Source organism: Oreochromis niloticus, linkage group LG14, assembly GCF_001858045.2.
Source record: "Oreochromis niloticus isolate F11D_XX linkage group LG14, O_niloticus_UMD_NMBU, whole genome shotgun sequence".
Taxonomy (NCBI): Eukaryota; Metazoa; Chordata; class Actinopteri; order Cichliformes; family Cichlidae; genus Oreochromis; species Oreochromis niloticus.
Genome location: NC_031979.2, coordinates 31,157,938 through 31,181,412, shown reverse-complemented (window position 1 = coordinate 31,181,412; position 23,475 = coordinate 31,157,938). Strand labels below are relative to the sequence as shown.

The 23,475-nt window shown below is 40.8% G+C and overlaps 1 protein-coding gene across 2 annotated transcripts in view; it reads right to left on the bottom strand.

Annotated features, from left to right (window-relative positions):
- Nucleotides 1-23,131, bottom strand: part of LOC100694077 (TIAM Rac1 associated GEF 1) — a 40,605-nt gene extending 17,474 nt beyond the window's left edge. The window contains exons 1-7 of one of the 2 annotated variants that reach the window (XM_005455033.4): nucleotides 22,816-23,131; nucleotides 5,762-5,846; nucleotides 4,769-5,666; nucleotides 3,325-3,784; nucleotides 2,787-2,959; nucleotides 2,365-2,589; nucleotides 1,059-1,244 (exon numbers count right to left, since the gene is read on the bottom strand). In XM_005455033.4, coding sequence (XP_005455090.1) covers nucleotides 1,059-1,244; nucleotides 2,365-2,589; nucleotides 2,787-2,959; nucleotides 3,325-3,784; nucleotides 4,769-5,656 — 1,932 coding nt within the window. In that variant the 5' untranslated portion in view covers nucleotides 5,657-5,666; nucleotides 5,762-5,846; nucleotides 22,816-23,131. Of the gene's footprint in view, nucleotides 1-1,058; nucleotides 1,245-2,364; nucleotides 2,590-2,786; nucleotides 2,960-3,324; nucleotides 3,785-4,768; nucleotides 5,667-5,761; nucleotides 5,847-14,520; nucleotides 14,638-22,815 lie in introns of those variants that run through there. The other variant, XM_019345069.2, reaches the window with a different exon arrangement.
- Between the last annotated feature and the right edge of the window lie 344 nt (nucleotides 23,132-23,475).

Sequence of the window (23,475 nt, the reverse complement as noted above, 5' to 3'; positions counted from 1 at the left end):
GCATATAAATAAATAAAATTCTAAATATTCAAGACAGGAAAGCTACAGTTCTGACAAAAAAGGGAAAAAAGAAATAAAACTGAGTATATACAAAAAGTGATCAAGGAACATTTCACTGAGTGGTTTATGGAAATTAGCTTGTCTTAAGTGACTGAATAAATGCTCATGGTAATCATACAGATATAGAGTAGTCAAATTTTATGCATGAAAACTAGACTTGGACATTTTTTAGGCTCCTTAACTATTAAGAAATAAGGGAAAGGTTTTTTCTATAAATGCTGAATTAAACATATCAGCACTGTGCCTGCAGCAGGCTCTAAAACTAGCCTAGGCACTCATTCTGTCATTTGTTCTGTCAACACTTTGCAGGCCATTCTGATGAGTGTACAGTGCTGATACAGAGTAAATTCAAGAGGAGTGAAAGCGTAGGAAAGCTCTTAGCAGTTGTCTTTTGTTAGACATCCTTAACTGCTATCTCACAGCTCAAACACCCACCTGCTCTGTAGCACTGCGTTGGTGGTGGTGAGGGAAAAAGCACCTCAGTGATCTGCGAAACATCGCTAAAAAATCAGATGTTTTCTTTTACTACTAGTGCTTTTAGATGTGAAGTACATAACCTCTTTGCAGCAGCAGTGGGAGGCCAAAACTGAACTAAAACCTTCACAAACGGGTGACCTACATGAGACCCGAGCTCATAAATAGCATAGTCATTATTTAAAAAACAGAAAAGCGTGGTTTGACACAATGCATTTTAGTTTTTAGACTTGACTGTCCTGCCAAGAGCATCACTGGATGTGCTCAGTGATGCCAAAGTGTATTTTGAGTGAGATTTCATGGTCCTTTACTAACAATATGAGAACAGGTTTGAGCTCTGCAACAGCGACAGCTACTGTTACCTAAGTGCACTTTAGATAGATGTTTGTCCCCAATATAATAATCAATTCCAAGGTACATTTGTGAGGTCTCCGGGCTTTTCCACAAAAAAAGAAATTGAAAAGGACACTAAAATATGCCATTGTGTTTGCTTCAGCAGCAAAAATAAAGGAGAGAATATTTACCAATGCATGGAAGGAAGAGACTGAGAATATACCCAGCCGGCCCATTGCCAGCTTGGTGGGGCGAGAGGCAAAAGCCAGAAGGCGTTTGGGGTTAGGCAGCTCTCCTCCTTGCAGGCTGGCCAGGTAGCATCTAAAGCGAAATAAATCCATGTGAAACTGCTCCAGGTTCTGCTCCCACAAGAATATCTGCAGGTTGAGAGGGACACAACAGTACATCCAGTTAATAGTTCATTAATGCCCTTGTCTGTCAACTTCAGACTAAGATGGAGCATCTCCTCACTTCCATAGAAGCTCTGTTACCACTTTTCTCAAAGTGTTGCCAACCTGCTCTCTCTCTGTGCCTAATGGTTTGATGTTTATTGGGGCAGTAGAGCAGGACATTGTGATTATTCACTGGGCTGTCCCCTCCCTGTCACGGTCCTGCACTGGTGTTTGGAATAGGCGGCCAGCTCCATGGCAGAGGGCTCTGTATTACTGCCAAGTAGCCCAGAGACGAGAAAGAAACAATACTGCGCATTCCACTGGCAGATAGAGGCTGGGAGCGTTTCAGCTTTCTAAGGAGCAGTCCTACATCCATTCAGTTCTCACAATTTGAAACCTGCTTCTCTCTCCTCCTCATATCCCATGTATTAAAAACAACCTAAGGATACTAGACTGAAATACATACTTACATTTGATACCTGTAAGTATTGTAACAATAGCTAAAATGTCACTAAAAATGATCTTGAGTATTTTTAAATTAAGCTAAAGATTCCTCAGGATTGGTTCTCATTGAGGTTTAATAGATGTCTTAAGAGCTCTTAAATAGATGTAATACTTTTTTATACGTTTTCCTGACATGCTTATGAATCCAGACAAAATTGAACTTTTATGGGCTGATTACTAGGAGGGATGGGTAAAAGCTTAAAATGGAGAAACAGGTATGCTGCAACTAAAACTGAGTGATGGGGCACCGTTATGTGTGGCATTTTCCATACTTTCATCCTTATTTGATACATATTCAGCCAAGATAGGGGCCACTATGTTGCATTCTAGGTGTGGTTGTTCTCTCCCACATTTTTTTAAGCTACTCAACCCATTTTTTCATATATACTTTCTATCAGGATTGACACATTAAGAAATCAAACTGGTAAAACTTTGTTTAACTTCACTGTTTTCTTTTGAAATAATCTATTTTTATAGAAGGGTGATTAGTAATCAGAAATAATATAGCAGTAAGTCATCTTTCCATGCTTTGTTCAGAAATGTTTTCCCCCTGCATACCTGCCTGACATGAGCTCAAGGAAGAAAGTGGTATGACACCTACTTGATCCAGGATCGTCTTCCTCTTCTTGGTGTCAGTGACAGCAGACAGCTGCATGTCTCCCATCTTCTTCATCTTCTCGTCCATATCGATCTTCTGCTCGAGCTTCTTGATCTCGGCGCGAAGTAGCCGAACAGTGTCCTCTCTGTGATGCTGGCGGGCGACAGCAGTGGCACATGCTGAGTGGATGGCTGTGATCCAGTTTTCCAGCTCTGTCTGGCTGCAGGTCTACAGGGGGAGGGAGCATGAAAGGTCAAAGGTTAAACAGCACACAAACTCCTTTTTTTTGTTTTGTTTTGCTCCTGGTGTATTAAAGGTCAGAATTTTAAAGATCATAACAAGAAAATACAGTCGATACACAGCAATGTATGCAAATTAAATTTGTATTTATTCACAGAACAGGTGACATACACGCATTTTCTTACCTGGAATAGAAAAGCATCTCCCAGGGAATTGCTGAGGCAGAACACAAAGTCCTTTTTGGGATGTTCTGGTACAGCCTGGACAATACTGTTCTCCACCCAGATGGCATGTTTGGGATTGCTGTTGTTGTCAATTCCTGAACGTCCATCAGTCTCATAGAAGAAGAGCGTGCAACCTGGAAAACCAAAACAATGGAATTGTTGATTTATTTATTTATTTTTACAGGAAAGTCAGATTTCCTCAAGCAATTTAATTCTGCTCTCCAGTGGCCAACATTAAGAAGTGCAGCATGGCCGGAGTCGGGGAGAAAGGCTTTATTATACACGGACTTCTAAACTGATTTCAAGTCCAGTCCAGTGACATAATGCCTTAAAGAAAGCTTATTTAAAGTAAACTTTTGCTCTACCTTTTGAATGTCAGCATGTAACTAAATAGCATCAAACATATTATCTTGCATGAGCAGAATGTCACAGACTGACATTACCGGAGTGTAATGCAATAAAATGTAAATTTAATGATACCACTGAGGCCATGACACACCTTTGAGGGAAACCCAGTAACTCTTCCACTTGCGCCTTGTGGCTGACTCCACTTTCTTGTTTTTCTTATGCACAAGGAAGTTCTTGACAGCAAGTTTGCCAGCTTTGCGCACCATCCCTTGGACAACACTGAGTAAGAGGTCGGACTGGTAGGCGGAGCTCATAGTGCTCTGCTCATCACTTAGGGCAGACCCCGCCTCCTCCAAGCTCTCAGTCTGGCAGGAGCTCATCTGTAGCTCCTGACGGAAGTTTTCGTACACGCCCTGAACGCACTCGCTGGCCCCTCCGCCGCCACTGCTGCTCCCGCTGTCACTGCCAGTGAACATGTTCCTGCCATGCACTGAGAACACAGAGAAGGAGGCCGACATGGTCTTGTAGCGGCGAGACTGGTGCTCCGGCTCCACCGTCACCCCGTCGATGCCACTGTCCTCATATTCGCTGCCCTCCCCGCCTGTGACATCCTGAGTTTTGGCACAAAACAGGTGAGACGGCATCACAGCTTCATCACAGTTCATCACTAAGAAGGCAGCTGGTCATTAACTACCACTGCCCTCACCTGATCGTCTATCTCTAAATAAAGGATAGAAGCATTTTTGAAAGCAAACATGTTGCAAAAAAACAAAAACAAACAAAAAACAGATGCTTAATGAGAGCCCACGGGTTGCCTAACCCTGAGTTTCTGCTTAAAATTAATTGCTCAGAGCAAAGCGTCTGCTGTTGTGTGAGCACAGCCTGCCCGCCCTGTGGCACCACAGGGTCTGCCCTCTCCTACCCACATGGTCAAAGGCTCCTGGGAGATGAAGGGGGTTACACTGAGCTTGGTATCTCCATCTGGTCACATGACCTAATCATGCGGTCCAGAGCTCCATTCACCAGAGTTGACGGTGCCCCGTAGAAACAGGGCCACCAAAACACGTTTTACTGTTACACTCTTCCACAGGCCTCCCCTCATTATCATAACAAAGACCGAGGTATTTCTAACAGGGAGTGACTTTAGGCTGTGCTCGCCCCCTCCCATCATCGCAATCTCCTCTCACAAGAAAAACAACAGTTTCTTCAGGAAACTACGACTCCCTCGTCCCACACAAGCTTTCTTTTTACACTCAGTTTGTTTTAACAGCTTATTGTGAGGTGACTGAAGCGGAACAAACTCACAGATTCATTGGGGAAGTGAATGAAGGGAGCTGTACTACTACCAGATCATTTCAGATTTAGCACAGCTTTTCATGCTCTGTCCAAAACAGAACAGAATATCCACGACAGCATTAAAAAAGTAAGTTCCTTGACATATATGTATCCAACAGGCATGAGCAGGCTATCAAAAATTCATCAGCACTCGAGATTAATTTGACTGTTTTCTAATAACCACATTTTCAGTTACTTTTTTTTAAGCTAAATTTGCAGTGCAAACAAGCAGTACATTATAAAATAGTTATAGATCTTACCTGTATAGTCTGCGCCCTCCTGCCCTGCATGCTGGCACACATTTCAACTTGGTGGCTGGTCAGGCCTTCAGACAAGCAATGTGAACGTCGGCAGGGAAGGGTGTATGCACCGTAGGTGTTTCCATCCTCCTCTGATGGAGATAGCATTTTATCGTCCTCACCCTCCCTGATAGCCCTGTTGGTGTTGTGCCACTTTGCATAGCGGCCATGGAGTTGCCTGGAGGCAGGACTCATCTGGCTATACAGCTCATCCAGTGAGTTTGCCCTGTCAGTGGAGTCTGTTGGGCTGGACTGCAGGTGGCCTTCGCAGCCAGTGAAGTCCCTCTCGTTAGTCAAGTCTATAATCTCCTCTGTGCTGGTCAAGTGATCTTGACTGACATCAGACAGGGAGAACTCCAGGCTGTCATCTCGCCACATGTCTGCAGATTTAGACCTCTTCTTGAAGCCAACAGTCTCCTTGGAGCAGTCTGGGGTTTTCTGGAGGTATTTCACTTCACCTGCGTACATATCTTCATCCTGCACCTCCTCTGCCATGGGACCAGGGAGGGTTATGTGCATTGAGGGATTGGCCAGGTCATTGTAAAAGGATACTGGACGCAGATTCATGGCCACCCGGTCCACCCAAATGGGGCTTCCAAAGTCTGGGAGGATATTTGTCTCATTGAAGGGTTCCAGGCCATTGTCAGCCAGGGACTGTGGGATGCTGGGTGTGCTACTTGAGCGCGTGCTTGTCTCAGAGTTCCTGTGCTCTATTTTTCCTGATGAAGCATGGCGAGAGCGTCTGGACTGCTTGTTGGAGATGCGAAGAGACCGAGACATGTGCTTACGTGACAAATAGCCACGTCCATAGAGGGCATGGTCCCCATTCTGGCTCTCAGCATTTCCCATGATTTAAAGGCTAAACGGACAGGGGGACACAGATTAAATAAACCTCAGGAGGACATGAAAGAGAAACATACAGAAAAAAAGAACTGTATCTGAATGGTGTTTTACCTGCAGGGCCGTAATGATTTTTCTGGCATTTTGTCACTGGATCTTAAGACAGTTTGTTCCTTTGGCTGGTATAATCCACAAACCTCTGAAAAACAGATGTCTAGATGAAAAATCATTGCAGAACCTGTGTGCTCTTAATTATGTGTGGCTTAGTTAAATATTTCTACTCTTTCAACAAATCTGTCTACAGATATGGACATGTAAACACTGAACATGACATGTTGTTTCCATCCTAAGCTTTCCCCTGAAACATAGGACACTGTTCACATAAAAAGAACTGATAATGGTAGATGTTATAAACACAGAGCTGCAACTTGTCTTGTTTTGCAGTTATTTCATTAGTAATTATCCTGAAAAAAAGAGACATTTTTTAGTAAAGTCAGCTAAATAAACACTGTGCTTAGACTGGCAGAGGATGTGAGCCACTCAAGCCCCCTTCAATATGTACAGGGATTTTGTGAAGTGGAGGGTACGTAATGACAGTGTGAGCAGTGTGACAGTCTGAGCGAACATGAGTTATTCAGAACTGGAATGAACCATCCATGCAGAGATATAGTTGTCTGCTCTCAGGCACTACTTCCTGCATTAACAAGGAGTGGGAGAAGGAGGGTGCAGAAGCTTTGACTATAATGCACATTTGGACTCTATTCATCCGCCTTTAGGCCGGACGGTGTGATCTAAAAAAGAAAACAAAAGTCCTGTTCCACTTTGGGACAACCAACAGATGGGACAGAAGATTAGCTAACTTATTTGTGGCTGCCGTTTCTCCCGATGTGTGCTTCTCCACCTTTTAGGATAGACCCTCTGGGGGGGTACTGTGTTTTTGTGTGCGAGGCTGATGCAAATAAGCCCAACCCTCTGCTGCTGCTGCATGCCCTCAGGCTTACTGTGAGGAGGGGCTTTACATAAACGGAAGTTGACCCCGTTTTTATACGTTGTGATCCTTATCCTCCCTCCTTATTCTGTCCACTCATCAACCCTCACTGGTACTGCAGTGTACCATGTTTGAAGTTTACACAACTACATTTATTTTTTATATAACTCTGCAGTGTGTTGGCTGTTTCATTTAATCCCATTTGGTACAAAATAGAACAGAGCGGAAACGCAGGAGGGAAAAACTATGAAAACCCCCCCACCAAAGTTGTTACAGGAAATAATATTCACTGAGGCATACAAGCATTGCTCACAAAATGCAAGCACTACAATATACTGTGGACCACTTCTGGACTTTTTTTTTTTTTAGCCATTCCTACATAATAACCTTAATTTTTAAAAAATGGAGAAGAGGAGAGAAAAATGTCCACCTTGTAATGGGTGCTCTTTATGATTGAAGTTTCTGCTATTTGTAGCACAAATGTGTTATTGTGTATGTAAAAAAAGTGATGCAGATGGATCTCGCTGGAACCCAGGAATCTCATTTGTTGATCCCTGAAGTTCAGGAGTCAGGTGTTGGACCAAAAACATTACTGATTAATTTGGACTACAATAGAATTGCAACAAAGTTCTACATTACTGTGACCACACAACACATTATCTTTACATATCTATATCCGTACGCTTAAACTTATGAGTGAAATTGGAAGTAAAATGTACAAAATGAATATTCAGCCAAATCCATGAAACCAAACTAAAGCAAATGTTGCAATAAATGCAACTCATCTCCTAGCAAATTAAAGAAAAAGAGCTGATAAATTCTCAGCAGAATGCATGGCCACCAATCAGTCTGCCACAAGACCATAAATAGGTTGAAAAGGGAACAGAACAGTCAGCAAGTTTCTATTGGCCCTGTTTAAAAGACACACAAGCCAGATTCCTACTGAACATGATTTACACTAAAGCTCCTGGTATAGCAAAACACATAATTTAAATGGCTGACCCAAATAAATGTTATACTAAATTTTTAAGAATGCATTGTTCAAAAATAAAAACGCAGGATTATTAAATTTAATTGCATTGGAGCTACCAGAACATCTGACTACAACTTTTAAATGGCCTCAATTCCCCAACACAATGTTCTCTGAAGCTGCAATGCTGCTGCCGAACAGAATCCATCATCAGCTCTTTATTAATACATGAGCAAGAAATGCCACGGCTGGAAAAGATATTTTAGGGCGCTAAAATCTCATCGCATACACCCAGTGGGTTCTTCTAGAAATATAGGCTAACACACATCACAAGTTAATTCCACTGGATGATCATAATTTGGTGATTCCATGAAAGATCAACCAAATCTAAAGAGTTCCCACTGGAGGCTTTCAAAAATTAGAGTGGATCCAGGATTATTAAGGGGTGGGTATTTTACTATAATGACATGCAAAAGCAAAACACAAGGTCTGAACTCTGTAGTGGGCAATCCATGTGTGAAAGTGATTTCCCATGCTGCCTGAACCACAGTTTCACCTGGTGACTTTTTTGGCTTATGTTTGGACAATATGGTTAATATTTCTCATTTTAAAACTGTAAAAAAGAAAAAAATCATTTCATAATCTAGAGTACAAAATATCATTTAGGAAAAAAAAAAAAAACCTTTATAGAGAAAATGCAGAAACACATCTGCCTTCTCCTTAAATGGTCCAGAGCTCAGTTAAGATGGGCTGTGGTGATCTTCTAGTTTTCGGTTCGTTTTTGGAAATGATATGCAAGCATCCTGTATTCTAATTTTTATATTTTTTTAAATTACAAAAAAAAGTCAGAGAGGGTCATTAAGTGTACACTGTCAACTCAGTTGATAATGTCAGCACTTATGGTAATGTAGACTGCAATCTCAAATTTATCCCTCATAACTGCAGGACTGTACTGGAACATTAAAATCATGCAATGTGATTTTTGCCAGAATCAACTCTTCTCAGAGCAGTGACTTGTGTTTACACTGAATGACCTGTTGTGTGGAATGCTGTCATCCCTAAAATATGTGACTGGTAGATTTAAGTTCCTTTTGTTATTAAAGACTACTTTGAAGTCCTTCTTATACAAATTCTTGGGCCTGCTGGAACAGGTATGAGGGGAAATTGTCTCAACCCTCCACCCTCCTTTTTCTTCCTCAAGGAATGAAATTCAAGCTGCTTGCATCACTTTCAGAAATGATGTAAGTTGTTACCCCATGGCCAAAATATAACTTAAGGTCTTTGAAAGAGACCATGAAACACCTGGTCAGCCATTGCTGTATACATGGACAGAGCTGTTTTCACACATGAACTTCAAAAAAAATGCCAGGAGATTCAGGTTGAGCCATTTGTCTAAAGTCTTCTTTTCTCACATGTAGCACACAGTGAAAAATTATTCACAACAGCGTCATTCTCACTACTGGAAATATTTCATTAGGTTTTGCAGGAGCTGCCCAACAAGTGGACGCCAGACACAGGACAGTCAGTGACTAACTGTGAACTCATCAGACTATCATCTGGACTATTCTTATATCAACACAGACTGTTTATTAGGAAGTTTGCAGTTCTTATGTGCACCTCCATCAGGCTATGTCTCAAAAAAAAAAAAAAAAAAAAAAAAATCAATGGCTGCAGTGCACTTTTGAAAAAAAAAAAAGGCTTATGTAAAGACATATGACAAAATGTCATGATAAACATCTCTGTTAAAAAGCTGTTTGGAGTCCTGCAACACATTCTTGCCATTTGACCTAGGTACAACTGTGAAAGGAAAAACAAGCCAGGCCCAACCAGTAACAAGCTCCAACACAAAACCCTGTAATCTGAACACTCTGGTCTCCAGAGATAATAACACAGGTAGCTGTATGCAGAAAGAGGAGGGGGTTTAACCACTGAAAGACTGCACTTAAGACAGCTCACATTTCCCAACTGATATAGAGTCATATGCGTCTGTGAAAATGGAAGCACTAAACACAAACCCTTGTTCTCATGACTCATTTTCTGCTCTCGAGTGGGCTCAACTGTATTCAAGATTCTATTAGGCCAGAGGGAAATTTAGTATTACAAAAGCTTGCATCCATTTTCAAAAGGTTCCTGTGCCAGAAAAAAAACAAAACCCATCCATATTAAAAGTAATTTAACAGCTTAGATTAAAACAATATACTATGGTTATATATTCAAAGAGTAATTTCCAACTTTAATCTGTAACCCTGGAAACATGAAATAGCAAACAAACTGAAAAGAGGGGCTTTCAGTGATATGGAAAGCAGCTCAACTTTGTTTGCGAACACTGCTGAATGCATCATGAAAAAAACGAATCAGGTTAGACAGGATCGGCCAAAACACTATTTATGCAGCTTTATTCAAAATTTACCTCTAAAATAAACAAATAGAGCATGTATGGCTTTAACAGCTGCATTGACAAAGCAGCAGGTGAAGCAACATTTCAGCAAAAACAAAAACGGATCACCAGCCAAGCCACGGAGTCATTTTCATTCGCTGCTGATCTGATTAGGTGTTTCAGAGTACGGCGGGGCACGTGAGGCTGCCGTGTGTGACCTGTCTGACCCTCTCACAAGAGGCTCAGGTGGCTGGGTGTTATGGAGCATTTTTAATGTAGGAGAGCAACCCTTCGAAGAATGCCAGAACATACAAAGCCGAATTATGAACGCCAGCAGAGCTAGTTTGATGCAAGTGAGCTCCACTCAGTGGGAAGGATTTTGTCGATAAATCATTCTTGATTGCAAAATTTGGATACAGCAATGACCTAGAGCTGTATCGTTTTAAAAGAAATGCTACGCTTTTGCGGGCCTGTTGCTGAGCAGCAGCTGGTATTGTTTAGCCTAGTGGCACCTTTGTCCCTCAATGCCATGTGCAGAGGTCAACTGTTCTGCTGATGTTTAAGCTGCATACAGCATAAACTGCAGGTTTTATTGGGTCAACATGTCTTTTGCGCACTCTGTAGACTTAAGAGTACTTTATATCGTTCTATGGTCACAGATAAAACCAAACTTATGAAAAATTAATGTCTCGTATTTTTCTCCACAGCATCTGTCAAACGTTTGAGAGTTTGAGGTGTAATAAAACGCCCAGAGAATAGAAACTATCATCTATTATCCTACATTTGTCCAAATTCATTGTAGATACAAGATCTTGTGAGGTCATAATACTTTTACCTCCATTAATAGCAGCAATTTGCTTGTGTACAGGTTCACAGCTAAGGTGCCATTAGATCACTTCCTGCTCATGGCTCTTTGCCTCCTCATTAACAACCTTTGAAGTTACTTTAACAGTACTTTAACAGCTGTTAGTGGAAGGCGTAACTAAGCTGTGGACAACTGTTATGACACACGGGTGGGGTGGACACAGGTTTGTGGAAGTGATTGTTGTTTTTTTTTTATGAAGTGTTCCTGTTAAAACTACTTTATATCCATTTGAAAATATTGATGCAGTTAAAACAAATGTTCCTTCTATCTTCATCCCTTCATTTATTTTTACTTCTCTGAATCTCTAAAGCAACGCTCATTTCGTGTAGTAATCATTTAAGACTGTATCAGAGCATTTAAAAAAACCCTTTTACATTTCCCCTAATATCTGAAAGGGTTTTTCACAAATCTACAATCTGCTGTTTGATATGTGAAAATTAAAAAATAAGTGTTGTACCCAATCAAGAAAAAGCAAATCTTTTGAAGAGTAATTTAAACTTTAGTCTTGATAATGTGGAACTGGATCAGAAGCTGGGGAAACGTTAATGATAGGCAGATCAAACAAAAATCCAAGATCAAGACTCAACAGTTTGTGACACAAGTGTGAATCTGGGATGAAAACGACAAATTCTTTTTTTATGAAAAAGGCTTGAGCCGCTGTTACAAAATATTTAAACCACAATCAGCACATACTTTCATGAGCTGACCTTCTCATATGCTGTAACCGTCACTGTCAGAGAAAAGGTCTCCCCTAAGTACATGGAGCATCAAAAGTACTCTGTCTTACATGCTTCACATTCCAGACTTCCAATGTCCTCCTCCACACTCCGACTCCAAACATACCCAGCCATTTCCCCTGGACACAAGAAACAAATGTTCTCGACAGTTTTACGATGATAGATTTGCGATCGACAGTATCAGTGACGGGACCCGGTGGTTAGCAAAACATTATCTGGTGTGACAAATCTGTAAATGCACCAGGAGGTATTATCAACTGATGACTGGGACGGGATGATGTATGAAAACAGCTGGAAAATTACATTTTAAACTGACGTAAAAAAAAAAAAACTTTAGTGATTATATGAAATTTTACAAAACTTTTATAAAAGTAACTATATGCACAAGAACGCTAAAAGTCTGCACAGAGATAAAGACGAAGTGGGGAACCAAAACATGGGGACAATGTTTTGCACTCAGGCTTTCTCACTCAGCCAATCCTTTGCTTCCAGGTCAGTGAGTGGGAATACTAAGCACGCCTGCAGTATGGTGCGTTTCCTTTTATATAGCACCAGAAGTACAAACTCCACTCAATATCACATCTGGGTCAGAGTCAAGACCCATTTTCATCATTTTGTTTTCAATATTAATGAGCAGGGAATACACATTTCAGGTTGTGTTGCAAACAGATGGAATAGTGTGTCTAATACTGGTACACTAGGTACAGGCGAGTGCATCTGAGCCTTCCCAAACTCACCCTGGATTTAAGAAAAACTTTCCAAAATAACATTTGATGCATGTTCAATCATCCAGTTAAGGAAATCCTAAAAACTTTATTCTGTTTATCTGGACGTAGAGTTTTCAGTGGAAAACTGAAGAAGTCACTTGGATGAGTGACGAAACGTTTCTCCCACTGAAAACGTTGCATCCAGATGAAGAGAATTGACTTTTTGGGATTTCCAAAATAACATTCTCAATAGCAAGTGCATGCGGCTCCTTGGGCTGCTGTGTTTCTTTAAGAGTTTACTATACAATTTAAACACAATGAGGAGATTTGATGCCAATCGTATCTGTGAAAACAGCCTATGAAGTCATCCCCAAGCTCCACCTCCACCACAACACCCCTGAAGCTCCCGGGTCCCCACTGTGTTGCATTGTGCAGTGAGGCAGAACTGAGCACAGTCCTGACACACATGACTACACAAAGCTTAGTTGAAATCTGTCCACTTCCTCCAAACATCCCTGATCACAATTTCCAGCACAAGCCTCCTTTATCGGCCTGTGGCATGTCACTTAGAAAGTCAAATTTCAGGTAAAGTACAGCGCCTCCACCCATTAGGTTTCATATATTAATGGATATTGAAGGATTTTTTTTGACTGCACCTTAGGTTACATTTACTGACAGCAGATACAATGTACTTTCACAAAGCTCAGTGGGATGTAATGGTGTTTATTATGACAGCGCAGCAGTAATTCAATCTCATGGAGGCATCAAAGTATGCTTCTATTTTTAAAGACTGTGGGATGTCGCACAAATTCCACCGATGTTAGGTTAATTTTTATTTTTATAAACAGTTGTATACTTGCTTTTCTAAATGCTATAGAAGAAAAAAGTGCATATGTATATATTATTCTTACCCTAGTTTGGGCTTAAACTGAATGGCAAACCCAACATTCTGTGACTACCAGGAAACAAAATACCTGCAATTGTAAGCACATGCTCTAGTCCCTTTGAAAGGTAACAAAGTTTTATGCACATAAAACTGCAAAGTGAAAATAATTTGAGTTGAAAAGACTCATTATGGCAGAGCAAGTTCCAGCATGCTGAATTCTGCCTCGTATAGTACAGTTGAAATCTCATGAGCTTAGTATCTGAAATGCCACGTGATCTCAGATGAACTCTTAGCTTGTAAATCTACAATATAACCTTTGTTTCATGGCACACGGTAATAACTTTTAATTAAGTGAAGCTTATCGCATAAGATTGCGCAAACCAATCAGTGGTTATTTTCCTCTGCTGAGAATAATTTTGTTAAGACAAATTTAGACTGAGGACACTGCATGTGATTTTTGTATCAAGCTTTTAACGGGAATTCAGAGTTTGTGTTTTTTGAAGCTTGCTTTCCTCCAATCACAACAGGAGCATCATCAAGATTTACAAGCCCGAAGGCCAGAATCTGACCCCCTGTCCTGCTAAGCCATGAACAGTCAATACATTACCATAACTATAACACCAGATGACCATTTCTCGCCCTCTCCCCACTGCAGGAGTCACAACCAGCTTTCAAGCACAAAGTTGGGATTTTAAATGAACTCACAACGTAAAGCCCCACCAACCCCCCCCACTCCCCCGTGATGCGCTCTGGGAATTCTCCTTGGCTTTGGACATCTCTCACATTTGCAATTCATCATCTCCCTTTGTCAGCATCACAAACCTGCCACCACCACCGCTTTTTTGTCATTACAATGACACAGACACAGGGTGCATTGTTTCCATCTACAAGTGAAGTGGGTAACACAATGACTTACTGCCTGTAGTTGTAGCTAAAGCTTGCAATACACATGATTACCACAGGTACATGAACTGAGGAATCCCCACTTTTAAAGGCTGCAGGGACCTCAGGGTATGGTTACAACTTAATATAATATTAAATTGCTGGAAGAATGGGAATGCAAAAACGAGTGGACACTAATGAGAATATTGCAGTCAAAGCTAATAAATCCTGAAATTACACATTTCAGGAGGGCACAATATGGTTCATGAGAGAGCTGGCTGCATCTGACCAATTTAACTACTGAAACCTACCACAAAATGTGGGATACTTGAACTGCTGATATTTAGCACCTCTTTTAGAAAGTAGGAGGCTTGAGGGTACAGAGCCATTTGCCTCTTCTATCTCCTAACCAACTACCAAACACGCAGCGTGGCACAGAAAATGCCCAACTAGTGACTTACCTTAATGTTCACATGGAAGTTATAATTCTATTCTTCCTCCAGTTAAATCTGATGCACCAATAAGAGGGATATTTCAAAATATAAATGAGGTGATGATTGGTATTCCTCCTGCAAGTCCACAGCAGACCGACTCCTGTATCCAAGGATGAGTTGAAGAACTGAGGGAGAGAGGGAGTGCTGTTTGTACCCCTTCCCCTTCTCCAGCTGACTCTTTCACACTCTTTACTCCCTCCCCTGTTCCTCCCTCCTTCACTCTATAATTCCAGCCCCCTAAACTACAAACCTATTGCCATCAGGAATGTGTGTTCCCTCCCTCTCCTCCTCTATAATTGCCCCTCCACTCCCTTAAAGGAGGCATGATATTTACACTATATGGTGCAGAATAGTTTATTGGGAACAAAATAATGGGACAAAGAACAGACAGATTCAGGCCTGTGTTGCTCATTTTTGATAATCAGAAGCCTAAATTTCACCTTCATTTTGCCAAAGATAAAGGGGTCTGAAGACTTGTTATAACAGAATTCTGGAAAATGAAATTAGTGTGCGCCTCAAAGCCAATGAAGGCTGAAAGGTCACAGTTATTCTGTTGCCGTTTGTAATTTGGTATATTCACTGACAGCCCACAATGCACTTGTGAATGTGAGAGAGGCAGGACTTGCTGTTGTCATAGCACCAGTGATGTCGTGTGGCTTTCACATCAGCAGTGACAGAGGTGCGGGATTCATTTTGAAATGACGGAACCGGCAGAGGACGTGGGGACAGAGAAAGGATAGGACAGGGGAGTGAGGGCAGAGCAGTGTCTGCTCGGCTGCAGCCTGCATCATGTGCCTCAGAAGCAGCTTTGCATGCACACTGAACTGAACTGAACATGCCCCAAGCTAGCTGAGAGCATAGACACCCTAACAGTCACACAGAGAAGAGGCATAGAGTTCACAGAGCTTAGTGTGTCTAGAAAGAGTCCAGAGATTGTTGGGATGAATTGCCATGTCTAGACTTTTGGATGATTATGATAAAAAACTAAAAAAAAAAAAAAAAAAAGGGGGGGTAAAATGGCCATACAGTGTCGCCATGCTGGCTTCCTCTTCTACCAAGGTTATGCCACTAATATTAAAAAAAAAAAAAAAATAATGATAATAAGCATAACCACCAAGTTTTAATCATAGAGAAGAATATCTCTAGCATGGAAAAGCATAACCTGTAATTTGTCAGCATTAGATACACAAATTGTACCATGTGGCACTAATTGTTTTTCCAATTAGCAAACAATTAGGTGGAATTTGATCTTGAAAAGATCTCAGTACACATGACACACTAGGGATATGTTATTATGAGAGTATTGCTTAAAAACAACGGGCCATCAAACCCACATCCAATACAAATCTAAAGTTACTTTTCAAATAAACAACATCGGAGAATAAAATTAAAGTTTAATAAATTTGTGTTACATGAGATGAGACTGAAGTTACTCCCTGCCCCCCCAAAAAAGAAAAAAAAAGGGAATAAGACAGCTTTGCAATAAATGCATCCATCAGTGAAATGTAGGCTAATGCTGAATCCTCCTCTGCTGTCACCACAGGCATTTCAGAAATGTAGACTGCTTGCATGGAGCTCAGCTAAACAAAATACTCTGCTTTCTCATCACTGGCACAAGGCTATTAAAACCAGCATTGCCTGCACTCAATTTGGATGCTGATTGAATTGGACATCCAATACATTGACAGGACATTCAATACCGCTGAAGCAATTTGGCAGGTGAGACTACGGGTACAGATCCACAACAGCACTTCAGACTGCTGATGCTGTGCAGGTGTCACAACCAACCACAATCAATGCCAATCACCTTCAGCCATAGCAAGAAGAAAAAAAAAAAAATCAGCTGAAGGCAAAGTAATCACAGGAATACTTTTGTGAGGATATGGTTAAGTTCAAGATCTTAAAACAGAATGACAGAGTAGAAACATGTATTGGATGTTCAACAAAACAGAGCTGGATTCAGGTAGTAAGGAAGCCCCTGACTCTCCCCCCTTTTAAATTTACCTACACCCCCTTTAATTTGTGTCTTAACTTTGCCAGTAAAACAGGGGATGCTGTCACCACAGGGCTTTGCAGCGGGGGTGGTGTTAGGTAATGAGCTGTGCTTTGTCTTCAACAAAAAAACCCCAATCTCATTTAAATTGGAGAATGGCTTCCGCAAGGTGGGTTCTGAATGTGATTGCAAAGAGAATGAGGTTTTTTGGGGGGAATTTTTTTTTTGTTTTTTTATAACTGCCATTTCGGGTTACTCAGTCACATAAATTCTCATTTCTTCCGTAGTGAAGTCGTTGATTCCACAAGCCATGGCAAAAGTCAGTGTCGTTTTTTCAAGGCAAAGAAACCCAACATGTCTAACTAGCTAAATCAAAGCGCTGCACCCCACAACAGCTTTAAATAAAGGTCAGTTAATAATTGACGACACTTGCTTTATTATAGCAATTCTGAATGGACCATAAAGTGGTGCGTCATTCAACGTGATGTAGCTTTGAAGTTAAAGTCACCATCATTTTGCATTAATATTTTTGCAACCAAAAACATTACTGATCACAGAAAAAACTCATTTCCATTAGAGAACGGCCATGCAAGCTTACGTAGCTCTACAGGGCAGTTAAGTTATTAGGTTGCAGTAGTATGACTTCCTGACTAGGCCTAAAATGTAATGGTAAGGCCTGCCATTCAGCAGCATCTGCAATATTATATGATATGCTAAACAAGTCAAGTACAATGAAACTATGGATGTATATTAAAAACAGCAACCACTAGGAAAGATACCTTCTTGTCTTACACCAATTATAGTCTTCCTTCAAATAGACACGGATGAGTTTTACCCACAACTCAAGATGTTGAATCAACAACTCTGAAAAATACAAACTGTTCACACATCACGCTGAGTCTAATACTATATGCAGGATTTGGTTCAGCCACCAAATTGACATTAACATTGAAAAGAACATCCATCACCATGAGGGTTTAAGTGTTTCTCTTATTTTGTTGAAGGTCTCCTCAATCACGCCAACCCCCTCCCTCATCCGTGCCCTTCTGTGGATCCATTGTACTGAAGAGGAGCACTATGTACGAATGATATCTAAAGAGAAAAAAATGCAACTGTTACGCAAGACATGAAAGCAGCAAGCCCAGCCTGGGTAGAGATCATTAGTGGAGGATCCAGTGGTCTCCAGCAGAGAGTTGCCTCTCAAGAGTCGACTTCAAAGACGCTGGTATAGAGAGAGAAATAATTTAGAGTGCAAAGAAAACGCTGGAACTGATTGGTTGGGATTGATCCTATACAGCATAGGTGGCTCCCCAATATTAGTTATTAAAAGATGCCAGTAATATCTTAAAGTGTCTTTAAAAACTGCTCTGAAGAGTCTCGTACATACTAAGCTAGTTCCACAAAGCATATACAGTTGTGCATATAAGACGTGTAAGCTTGTGTAAATGTTTTAAATACATTCTGATAGCTTTCAAAAAATGATCAGAATATCATTTAATATGTCTATTATATCATAAAAGACTAAAAAATATAGGCAAAAACAATAGCAACTGGATGGCTGAAACATGCAAATTATTAATATTTTAAATGTATAAATCTGTTTAAATGTCAAGTAATTATTAAAATCTACCTTTCTCTTAACTTGAGGCATTTGAAAGACCAATTACGACATAAACCAATTGTACTTTATGTGACCTAGACTTATGTTACCACATTTTAGCACAGATTAACTTCCATGTGACCAAATAAATGTTTTTTGAGGGAGCTTTAAAAGCATATCCTTGGCAACCAATTGTTTTTGTATGCCGGTGAAAGTGCATTCAACGCAGATTCAAACCAAGGCAAGCAAAAAAGGGCTCTGAAAAGTTATTTTTTGTGACCAATGGTGTGTTAAAGTTAGCTCAACTCCCATCACCCCAAAGTGACTCATAGCCTCAGCAGTTTTGTGCACTTAGTATCTATTATTCATCCTAAACCACAAGGCTGTATCAGCCACGTGAAGCTGATGATCATCGCCATGTGCATTTTTGACAGCTGGTCACACGTTTCTGCTCACAGCTCAGAAATAGAAGGAACACAGCTTTAACACGATGTTTAAATACTCATTTATCTTTCCAAAAGCCATTGCGGAAAACACGTACTAAAGGCGCTACTGAATACTGCATGTACACAATAATATCCCACTAACAAGGTAATAAGGTTCTGAAGCTCTTGTTTGCTGTGAAGTTCATCTGACAAAGAAGCACAATGTTATTCATGCCGTCTTTGAGAATGTTAATTTAGGTCTGTAATAATTTATGAGAAGCCTGCGTTTTCATTGTGCTTAGAGGTCAGGCTTACAGTCATACAAAATGCCTCTGCAGCACTTTCTAAGCTAAAACTTAGGAAGTCCTTTGGTTTTCTTGCTTTCCAAGCTTAGTGGAATACAACACAAATTTCTCTCACAGTATATGGAGTGCATCACAGTTACACTGATGTGCAGCACTGCTGGAGGCGTTGTCCTCTGGAAAGCATCTGGGATCAAATCTTGGCAAGCCATTTAGATGCTTCTCAAGATAATGCAAACTGTCAGCATATTAGGAATTCAACATAAAAGACATTACTTTTTCATAGCCAGGAATACATGGCGACTTCCTGAGAATCTGTGTTAAATTAGAAAAACATGAAAGACCTTTCAAAATGCGTGTGATATGAAGACACGGGGTTCAAAGGTTGTTTGAAGTATAATGCTTAAGATTTAGAATAAAATTACTATGCTTGACTACACGTATACAATGTAGCAAACAATGAGCAACATTTTTAACCATCCTAAGATGGCAGAAGTAAAAAGATGAGGCATCATATCAATAATATTCTCTAATGGAGACGGATGTCCTGTCAGGAGAAACGAGGGAATGCCGAGCTCTGCCACATCGTATTACATGGATGTAAACAGAAGTGGATTGGAAAGTGTGGCTGTCCTTAATTAATCTACTCAAAACTGTCGTACTAAACATTTTGCAATCATCTGATTTAAAAAAAAAAAAGAAGGATAACCTCACTCATGCATATGGCTGCAATGTGAAATATGTCTTAGTCTGTTTTAAAAATCTGTCGGTCCACAGAGTATTAGAGCACATAATTCTCACAAGATAAATCTGGCAACCAGCCTCTGAAGACCACATTTATCACAAGACTCTGGACAGCAAAGTCTGCAGCTGCACCATCAACGTTACACAATAGTGTCAGATCACAAAAAAATTGTGTATAACAATGTGATTCAAGTTTTACCTTAAACTTCAAAACATTAAATGTTCAGTTATGAAAAACGGAAGACATACATTTGACAAACTAGAAATGACAAAATTTTACATTTCAACAAGAATTGAAATGATATATCCATGTTCAGAGTTGTTGGTTTCCCATTTGATTCTCATTCAGAGTCAATGGATTAACCAAGAGCTGATCAGTAGTTCTACCACTAAAATATTTGGGGAGCTTGGACTCCGCTAAAGCAAGTAGGATACTGACAGAAACTCACAACTCCATGTAAGCCAGGAGTTTGTTCAGATGCTTTACAATTCTTGCAAGCAATGTGCAATTAGGAATATAGAGGGGGTTGTTTTATTGCCAAGAGCTAATAAGCAGCGTAATGGCTGTTAGTAATATTTTCCTGCGTGTGCATGGCGCTGAGGCTTTAGCTCAACTCAATACTCTCATTGTAATACCTACAATCAGCGGCTTAGCAGTATAAAACAAGTTTCCTTTTGGAAAGGATTTCCAGCTCTGTGGTTGTGGTCTAACTTCTGTAATTAATATTTCCACAACACGCCTCCTCTTCTTACTTGCTGACTGTTTAAACACATTGTTTGAAAAGCCAACACTGGGATACCAGTGATCTAACAAAAATCCAGCCGCGGTTGTGAAGTTACAATTCAAACCATTGTAGTGCAGAAGGTAGTAGTAAGTTTAAATTTCAGTGAATGGTCTGCGTTAGTATGATCACACAGATCTCTGTATGTTATTCACTTGGCACTAAGCAAAAAACACTAGACTGCCTTCAGTATTTACTTTGCACCAATTTGCAAATGAATGAAGAGTTATGTGCAAGTGGGATGGAAATGAATAATTCAAAAAGAGCACTTATGAGGGTTAGATTATGCGCATCTCAAGAAATCAACTGTGCTTGGTAGTACATTTTTGTACATGCATGAAGAACAAAGTCATGGATTGTACCAAAAGCCAACAAATTACCATAAAACTGTGCAGGGATTCTTTCATGAGCAGAGTTGTTGGACTGCTTCATGCTGGTCTAACATTTGAGATCTTTGAGATGCAAAGTTAACAACTGTTGACGCAAGCCAGAGGGGAGAAATATTAAGTGCAAGTTTACAAAAAAAAATAAGGGGCAGAGAAAGGGTGAGGTCTCTGTGCAGGCATGTCATACATGCAGCTTGCACTCAAGTTACCACCTCGAAGGAAACCCTGAGGCCAAGCTGCTGGATGCTCATAAAGATGGTCGTTTGATTTCCGTGGTTCTCCACTTTCATTGTTATGGAAAGGTTCTGTAAACACTGGAAGAATACCTTCCAAACACATGTAGGGAAACCTGCTCCTTTTTAAGCTTTTAGGTCATCCACAAATAGGTACTCACCATAACAAACCAAACAACCCCCAAAAATGTGCAGGATCTTTTAAATATCGAGATAACTCAAGAAATAATGGGAATGTTAACTAAAAACTACTGCGTGAACAAACAAAACTCAAAGGGCACCAACCTTATTCCTTTTGGAGGTATGCTGAACAGACCTGTGCAGTTTAAAGCCATCCACGATGACTTCTATGAACATTTAAAGATACATTTTTTCTTCTGTCACCTTTGAAACTGACTTAATTCCAAAGACAGATATGAACAGTGTTGTTTATCATCATGTAACAGGGCAAAAAAGAAGCGCATAATTTGCATTGAAAACTAGCGCGGTGGTATTTAAATCAAGTTTCCCCTTCCTGATACCTTTCATCTCTAAATTTATGCCTGATGTGGCTTGGGCTTGTTTTATTGGATGTCATTCAGCATTTTTTGATACCCGAAAACTAGTTGACCGTTTTTTTCCCTCCTAATTAATACTTGCTACAACTTGAAGACTGCATTTGCATGTGGGTCTGCAGCATGTATGTTCTTATAAGCTGTTGTGGCAATTGTGAATGTAAGTGTACTTCACAAACCCTGGATGTTCAAAGGTTTAGCTGCACTTTAAGTGATGCAACAGCACATCACTGCTAACCATCCTGTTACTGTAACTTCAGTCTTTATAAAAGTTATTTTACCGCTGTGTATTGTAACAGTTAAGATGTTATTGCTGGTATTATCCTTACAAGTGCTTCCATCACTTGCACAGTAGGCAGTGTAGGAGCTGCTGACTGAGAAGCTGCACCACAACCAAATGGGGTGAGATTTTTTTATGAACCCATGTTTTTCCTGATAGCATGAACTGCAAAAACACGTTGGCTAGTAGTAAATTTATAGTAATCAATATCTATCTATTTCCCCTTCATATATGTGAAATCTGATGCGGCTACAGACGTACACAGTGACAAGACAGGAAGTAACACTTTCAGCAGCAGTCTGTGGCAGTGACGCTGCAACAAACGTGACATAAGGTCATTGGAGTACACAAATGAGCTACCGCTTTTCAGTTGAGTCACCTGCACACGGTCTGTTTACTAAGGTGTAGTCTGATTACACCAACAAACAGCGCTGGATCAGTGATGTGCTGTGCTTCATGCAACAATGTACCGCACTCAAATCACACGCTTCTTATTTTCGAAACTGTCCAAATGGCCACGGAGGTGCTCCAAAACCTGCAAGGTGTCAAGGCGGGCATCTTGCCCGCTCTGCACGTCTTGCATAATTTGTTCGTGCTGGTGTATTCATACACTGGGCTCGAACTGTAAACGGCTGGACATGCATGTTAACCCAGCTGCGTGTCTCCCATCATTCAGGCAAATGACTGTTTGCACCCCCAAAACAACCGAGGTGAGACTGAATTATTGGGCATCAGATGCACAACACACCGCGCACAAAAAAAGCCGCATCTTGCCCGGCTCGTCCGCTGGACCTCACCGCCGGCTTCAGTGCGGCAGCGTCTGTCACCTCTGATAAACTTGTATGATTGAGTGATGCGATCATGCGTGGAGACGGCGCTAGGACCACGCGGGAGTTTGATCGGATATCGAGCCGATTTTTCCTTCTAATGATGCGGACGGCGTGGTAAGCCGGGTCTCCTTACCTGTCTCCGCCTCGGTCATGATTTGCCCGCTTGCGCTCTAACATTGAAATCCCCATGTTTCACACACCGGTGATGCCCATCCATGTCTCACAATCCAGTCGCTTCTCCAAGGTCTGCCTGTCCACGGACCATGCGTGTTGTTTCCACACCGCTGAGAGGGGCGGAGCCCACGGTCCTTGGAGACGGAGTACAAGTGGATCATGAGAATGCCACTTATGTTTTCTCACAGCCAATCGGCTGTGCAGCTTCGAATCGACGTCCAGTGACTTGGTCCACTAAATGTTTTGGTTTACAAAAAGAAAATAATAAGAACCGGAGACCATAAAAAAGATCTCTGCGCATTGCTCCTTATTGCAGAATGCTTGCGCGTCTGGCGCCTGGAGGTCTTTCTGTGTACGCAAACCTATGCGAGGTGATATGTGATGGAGACTGAACTCGGTTTAAGCAAGCAAAATTATAACAGTGTAAGCAACCATCAGTCATTATATTTGTCGAGATTTTATAGCTAAAATCTGCAAATTCACGACCAGTTTTAATATGACAGGCGCCAAGGTATGAAACAACCTCATTTAAAACAAATATCACAGGATCTGCGTGCGCTATGCCAAAGGTTCCTGAAATTTCTGTTATGTTAAAACCCCTCATGCAGGACAATTTATT